This window comes from Buceros rhinoceros, unplaced genomic scaffold (genome assembly GCF_000710305.1).
Source record: "Buceros rhinoceros silvestris isolate BGI_N320 unplaced genomic scaffold, ASM71030v1 scaffold39920, whole genome shotgun sequence".
NCBI classification, from domain to species: Eukaryota; Metazoa; Chordata; class Aves; order Bucerotiformes; family Bucerotidae; genus Buceros; species Buceros rhinoceros.
The window spans coordinates 1-7,697 of record NW_010388532.1 but is presented as its reverse complement, the minus strand read 5'-3'; the positions used below and the strand labels follow the sequence as shown (position 1 = coordinate 7,697).

At 37.3% G+C, this 7,697-nt stretch overlaps 1 protein-coding gene across 1 annotated transcript; it reads right to left on the bottom strand.

Annotated features, from left to right (window-relative positions):
* Window positions 1–1,404: 1,404 nt before the first annotated feature.
* LOC104488002 (trafficking protein particle complex subunit 12-like) lies at window positions 1,405–7,240 on the bottom strand (the record flags this gene model as incomplete). The annotated part of the gene is made up of 2 exons (XM_010146169.1): window positions 6,028–7,240; window positions 1,405–1,537 (listed from the first exon to the last, which is right to left on the bottom strand). Coding segments are annotated over exons 1-2 (1,345 nt in total), but the record flags the coding sequence as incomplete, so codon positions are not given.
* Window positions 7,241–7,697: the final 457 nt, after the last annotated feature.

Genomic DNA, 7,697 nt, shown 5'->3' with positions numbered 1-7,697 from the left:
CAGCTAAATGGCTGCAATTTTATCAAAAAAACCCTTCCAATAAGACAAGCGTAAAAAAAAAAAAAACCAAACCAACAATCTGCTATAGGTAGCAAAAAAAAAATCTGACAGCTGCAGATTGTCTCTTCTCTTCTCTGCTTTGAGGCTCCTAAAAGCCTTAACACTGCTCTTCCGGCGCTTGAGAGCGCACTCAAACCTAAAACAGTTTCAGTGGCAGCACTGTTTTTAAGGTACAAGATGGTCTGCAGCACAGAAGAACATTTTGCGTGGACACAGCTACCAGGCCAAACAGAAAAACATTTCCCATACATCAAAACTCTTCTGGAAGAGGGAAAGAAGTGCAGAAAAAGGCTTTTCCTACTTAGACACTAATGGGGACAAGATTTCTTAGTAAGATTTTTTTTCCCCTCTAAACTCCCATGTTAAGCAAAACATTGAGACAAATAGAAAAATACCTATGTCCAGGACAGAGATCACAATCAGATTTTTTCAGGTTAAGTTTTCAAAATTATCTCCGCATTTTTTTAACAACACTTGTGGAGACCACCTAGAGTTCTCCTAATGTGACAAAAAAGTATCTTTTGGAGTTTTACATGTAATGTAACACAATTAAATTAAAAGATGTTGAATACTAAATGCAGAGTATCCTAACACTTGTAACTACTCACTGCTTTTCCTCAGCAATTTGTCATCGTTTTTTCATTCATTTTTTCAAAAATAAAATAAGCCTAAAGTATTTTGACATTGTAACAGATTGAGTAAGTCTTAGTCATGTCTAGTCATGTCAAATCTAATAAGTCATGAATTTTGTACAGGAACACAACGGCTGCAAGAACAAGACATGGTTCACAAGGCTGCTAGATGCAACTATTTCAAAGTCCAAAATATTTACATTAATGAAAGGATTTTAACTTTGGGAAAATGAAGTTTTCATTTCGAAGTAAATTAGTTTAGTTTCCATGCATTGAAATAAAAACCTACAGCCACTGAAATTACCAAATCAACCATGTTTACAATGTGCAACAACTGGTATGTCTTACCTTTTGTAAACCACTAAGGCAAACAATTTAATAATACATATGCGGATAAACAAAAAAAGCCATTAAAATCTGTTTTGCAACCATTTACGTTATATAAAAATTAACAGCTGATAAAATTCACAGTAACTTAAATTACCTTTTTTGTAAGATTTGCATTTTTAAAAATGTTTACTAATTCATTTAAAACCATATATTTAAATCCCAAGTGTCATTCCCACTAAAAACTACCATACTTTGCTTAGGACTTTTGCAGAACCATGAACAGACTGATACATAGATTTTTTTTTTTGTTTTGTTTCTACTCACAGTCAGTAGCTCCCAATTGTCTTGAGGAAAGCATGATATTTAATATATATTGAATTACAAAGACTGTTACTTACAATTAGTTGTTTCAAGCCTACAAATGACTGTTCTACAGAGTCGGCATTTAAAACTTGTCTCTTCATTGCAGCTTGCTCCCCCAAGAAGCGAAGCATTAAGTCTTTTACTGCATCTCCCTTGGTGTTCATGGAACAGAAAGAGAAGAAACATAACAAGACACTTTTAAACGTTATTCTAGCAAGATAAAATGTTGAATTAAAGCTGAACCACACAATTCTTTCCCCTTGAGAAATGTATATTTTCCAGTACTTTTTGTGTGAAATGAATATAAATGCAAATACATTTACAACATTTTAATGAAAACTGCTAGATTTACTCAACATTATTTGCTATATTCTTTTTTTTCAATGCTTAAGTTTCAGTTAGCTTAGAAACATCCAGGCTTATTTGCTCCTCACATTATCATCCTTCAAAAAAACCTTACAGAACACAGTAAGTTTTATAGGCTTTCATAACGGATATTAGCATTAAAAGATGCAGTCTACTGACTGACAATAAATATGCACATGATCAGCTAACCTTAGGTATATACAGAAGATAAACTTTGAGAGGTCATAGAACCAAGTAAACAGCAACCTTCCTAGAAGCACTCTTCATTTCAAAAGAATTAACTGCAGGAGTCAGTCAGAGAAATTTGGTTATCTGAGCTCAGTAATTTGAAGGCTTGAGACTAGTTGAGACAGACATTTGAAACATTTCTACAGTTAGACAACATTAATTCTACTTTTTATGACACGGAGCAGCTAAGAGTAAGAGTAGACAAACGCAGGTTGTATTTCCAGCTTTGCTAGCAATAAACTGAATGACTCTGTATATGGCATCCTCTGTGCCTCTATTTCTTCTTTTAATATTTACTGAAGTATCGATTTCTGTGCCTTGCCATCTGTTGGCTGACAATCTTGTGGTTCTGTCTATTACAGATTTTCAATAGATAATCAAGATATTCAAGCTTAACATCAGGCAGCTACTGAAAAAACTGTGGACCACACACTGGTAGATGTTGAAAACTGTGCTGCTACTGTCTGCACACTCATGTCTGCCAACACAGAGTGCAGGGCAGGGTGCACTGTCTTGCTGGGATGTACATATTACTGTATACACGAGAATCCTCTGTACCATCAAAAATCACCACGTGCCAAAAACAGGTAGCAGAAATTACTTTTGTAAAATATTTGCCAATCTTACGTTTTTACATGGTTTAATCTAGAGAAGGAAACACCTGAAAATAAGGAAAATTATCATCATATATTAACAACTTTTTTTTTTTTTTAAGCAGAAATCAATTTATAACCTCCATTCAGCCAAAGTAAAGATCTGTCTTGTTCACCATTCTGTTGCTGAATAGCAGATGTTCACTAAAACAGCGTTAAGAAACAGGCTAAGCTCATTACTGGTCTTTCCAAACAGAACATCCAAAACTTTATGGTCCACTTATGCCGGGGGACTTATTTGCCTACCATTTTTATGTATGATAGACATACATCCCATGTCTGGTTTTGTGGGTAATGAATTCTATAACTTAAAAACAGTTCCATGGGCTGCAGAACGGTAACTCCTTTTATTATGCTTATTACTCAACAGTTCCTTTGCCATAAAAACTAGCAAATCATAATCCTCTATTTACCTTAATTATTTTATGAATTTTAGATTATTGCTCTTCATAAGCCAAAAGGTCCCCTTCCTTGTAGCTACCATTGACAAGGGAGAACCTCTGCACTTCTTGCCATCCCTCCTCTCTGCAATTTGTTAATTCCATTTCATCTTTTCAGATCTATGGTAACTAGAAGAGCACGCAATACTTAAGACGGTAAAGCAGAAAGTGACTATGTAAAAAGGTAAGCATACAAAGGACTATTTGCAAAAATCCCTCTAAAGGAACATGAGAACATTCACTGAGAACTGAGGTAGGAAGCTGTTAGCACAGAGAGCAGGAAGAAAGCCACAAAGCCTTTGCCTAACAACAACAACAAAAAAACCCCACACAAAAAAAAAAAAAAAAAAGAGGAGCTGCATAAAAGCTAGTAAAGCTTAGCTACAACAGATATAATTGATACTAAATGTCTGCACTTTCCCCATGGACAGTGAAGGGAAATACGTGTTTTCTGCCTAGTTTCTTGAAGAATGAGACTGCAACCACTGTTGCACTATAATGGATATTTTTTACCTCTAATGCTGCCACTTATCCTATGATTTCCCACCTTTTTGAGAGAAGAGTCTGAAGGATTAAGAGAAGACAGTGTGTGCAAAATGACATAAACACAAAAGATTTTTCAATCCCTCCCAGCAGTACTTTGGAGGAGGAAACATTACAAATGAATGCAATGAAACAAAGGACATAACAACAGCAGACAGTAAGTGATGAAGAAAGGCATAATGAAAAGAGCATAAAAAGTAGTACTCTAACTTGTTCGCACACTCAGAGGGTACAGGTACAGATAATCTGTACCACACACAGTCCAAGATAGTTTAAAAAAACCAATGTTTCTTGAATGATCAGCAAAAAGCAGCACACATTTTAAATCAAGAACATTTAGAATTTTTCCTGGTGTGATTTATCCACTTTTAAGACAATACACTTATAATAAAAACAAACATGTTCTAAACGAACAGAGAAACAGAAGTACTGAGCTGTTCAATACATGGCATACAAAACTTCAGTCCTTCCCTGAAGCACACTTCAGGGGTGTGAAAAGTAAATGCACTTTTCAGCTAACTTCATCAACTGCATGCAGCCTAGTTTACCATCCTGCATTAACGTTTAGCATTAATAAACTTATCACACCAAAGCTTTAATGACCATTGTGGAAAGTCCATTTAACAATGAAAACAAGCCTCCCACAATGTTTCAGCTGACATTTCAAGTGCTCCACAACTATAGTTTCAGTTAAATACACAATCTGCAGTACTAGAAGTGTATGGTACAATGATACCAAATTAGATGTCAGATCAGTCAAGGCACATGATCAGGCCACTGAAAAGCAGTAACTGGAAGTGAGGGAAGTTGTATAAACATAAAGTACTTCAAAACTTGTCCCTGCTGACATGCCTGTGTTACTGCTTATGAATTATAATCAACAAAGAAAGCAACGGGAATGCCCTTCAATTCCATTGATGATTTTACATCAGGTCTTACTGTAGAAACAGATCACATGGATATCGACATAACATCTTCTTTTAAACTGCCTACTAAATGGTAGATCTGCATATAGGCACATGCCCAGATTCTAGGCAAACGAGCCTTTAATCCTTGACTGGACCGTGGAAGGTGAGAGAGAACTACTGTACAAAAGAACATCTGCAATAAGGAGGCCCTCATCCTTGGGACCTGCAGAAGGCACCATTCCTTCTGTCCATCCTATTATGCTGCCAGGAGAGAAATACTGCACACTTTTCAACTACTCATCAAGGTCTAAGGTTTTTTGGGGAAGGCAGGAAGGACCCTTCCAATTTTTTTTTGAAAAAGTGTAAAAGAAGCTTCCTATTACTGTGTTTTCTTTCACACTAATTACCGGGCTCTGTCATGACAAAAAAATGTTTTAAGATACAGCTAACCCAAGAATCATCATCAGCAGCAGCAGCATGGAATATGTCTATAACTTGTATAATTTGTTACTTGTGACATAAACCTAAGATTTGTCAGATAGCTCAGCTACAAATCTGGACCCATTTCACTCCAGAAACTTTTCTGGTATCTCCTACAGATTGGAAAGTTATTGCAGACTGGACTCTACTTGTATTTGACTACTGATTGATATTTGTTATGCTACAGTTCAAGTATCCAAACCGTCAACAACATTTCTCTAGACAACAATTCTACCATGCAAGGATATAGATATGATAGAGCCGAATTAGTATATTTCAAGAAAAAAATTCCATTACAATAGTTAGCCTTGGCTGAGCAGCCAGGATAAAATTGCTTCATAAGAAATACTGAATAGAGCCTAGTGAAACTTCTCAGATTTTGAAAATGCCTTCTCACCAGCTGGGAACTCTGACAGAAGAGAAAGACATGAGTTTCCACTACTACGTTTTTTCCTTCATGATCTCATCTGGAGTTTTCCCTTTAATTTTGGGGTTATCTTCTCTTAGCAGCTTGCTCCAGCACTCAATCTCTCCTACAGGTTATACCTTTCCACTGCTTAGGGAAGACACTAATGATGCGACTTCAGTCAGTATTAACATTATCGAGCGTACTGCGAACTTCAGTGAAAAATGTTATTTCCCACTTGGTTGCAACAGCAAATTCCACGAGCAAACAAACCCGTCTGCTTTGACTTTGTAGCATATGGATTTTGTTTACATTCCAAATGTGAGCATTATCTTATGAACTAGGAGGACCAGAAACAAACTACTTAAAAATACAACCAGCTTTGGATTCTATGGAAACCGTCAACGCTGTATGCAACAAATTTCACTATGAATCAATCAGATCTGGTTTCAGTCCCTTCATGTATACATGAAGGAAGGAACAATAAAATTTTCTAATAAGCACTGACGTAATATACACAAGGTGACCATCAGCAACAATATGAAGCACTATGACGTACAGATATTGGAGAGCTCTTATAATAAAATCATATACTAAAATACAATAATAGACTCTTACCTGGATATTATCAAATTTTAACCCAGGCATGGTGAGATTCTCTTTATCTATGAACACTGTGCTGTACTGTTGTGTGGCAACTGAAATTAGAACATTTCTGGTTTCCTCACTAGGAAGCCACGCATCATTTCTTCTATCTAGTTCACTCATATTTAAGGCTGTGGCAAATGGGTCATCACTCCCAGCAAAAACAGCTTGGATTTGTGAGAACGGCTTGGGCGACTGAGTTACTTCTAGAGATGATGGAGGATCACCTGCTTCAGGTCTGCCATGTCGCATGGAGAAAGAAGGGTTAGATGAAGCACAAGAACTGTCTCCACCATTAGAAAGAGCTGACATATGTTCTGAAACCGAAGAGCTTGCATTGGGATTACTAACAGAAATAAAATTGGATGTGGTAAATGAATCAAAAAAATCAGAAGCTAAAGTATTGGTGTTCATGGTATCACCAAAGAACTTGCTTAGACTAGGACTTGGTTGAACCACCTGTGGATTAGACTTCACTGGAGTCTCAATTATATTACTAAAACTGGGAGATTTTACCATCTGAGGCTCAAACCCATCAGGTAGGAACAACTGTGGCTGGGTATTAACACTGTTTGCTTGGCTGAAGATGGTACACACAGGAATAGGCTCAGAGTCAGAAGATGGTTTGCTAGTTCTGGGTGATAATATCTGGTCTTCAGGTTTGCTTTCATCAACATTATTTGATTCTGTTTCAACAGGAATCTTGTTTCCCAACTTTGGTTCTTTCTTTACTGCTTCCTGAATTAATTCTTCCTTGAAAGATGCCTGATCATCTGTTCCAATCTCAGAAATGTCTTTGGGTGTTTCTTCGTGTTCAGTTTCACTCTCATTACTTAAAACCTCTTCTTTCTCCACTTCTGCTTGTGTTCTTTTACTATCTTTAACTTCCATTTGTTCTACAATCTCCTGGAGACAACCAAGTTCACCTGTGTCATCTTCACTGTTGTTTGGAGAATCTGAAATAATGACACTCTCCATCATCTGTTCATTAAGTTTATCTATAAAATTATTTGAATCTTCTGATATGGTTTCATTCCCTTCAGACTCAAATTCATCTCCACCAAGATCAATGGTTTCCTCATGAAATAGGATTTCTTCCTGAGTTTTCTGTTGAACTACGTCTCCATTGTCATCTTCATCCAAGGTGCTCTTCGCATCTTTAGCATTACTTTCATTATTCTCCATGGTAGCTGATGAAGAAAAACATCCCCACCAAAACAAGTATTAGTTTTATTACTCAAGCATTGCTCAGGTGCCACCCTGGAAAAACTCCAAAGTATCACACAGGTGCTGAAACTCTTGCTTTTAAAATACAACAATTTTACTATCTGACATCTCTCACTTAGCAACCAGAATAAATTAATTCTGGAAAAGGTTTTCTTTTTATCCTTTTTTTCAGGTCTCAAAAACATTGGCAACGGGGAGCTAATGCCTCCCAGTAAACACAGACAAAATGATATTTGCTCCTCTGCTCCCAAAGACTAGCTCGGTCCCCATTTAAGAAAAGGAAAGGGTGAGTTCACGGCTGTCACCAGCGCAGCCTGCAGAGCCCGGGGCCGGCCGCCCAGGGTGCGGAGCTCTTCCGGCCGCACTGCGGCCCCAATCACCGCCCGCTCCGCAGCCCCGGCCAGGGCTCCAGGAGT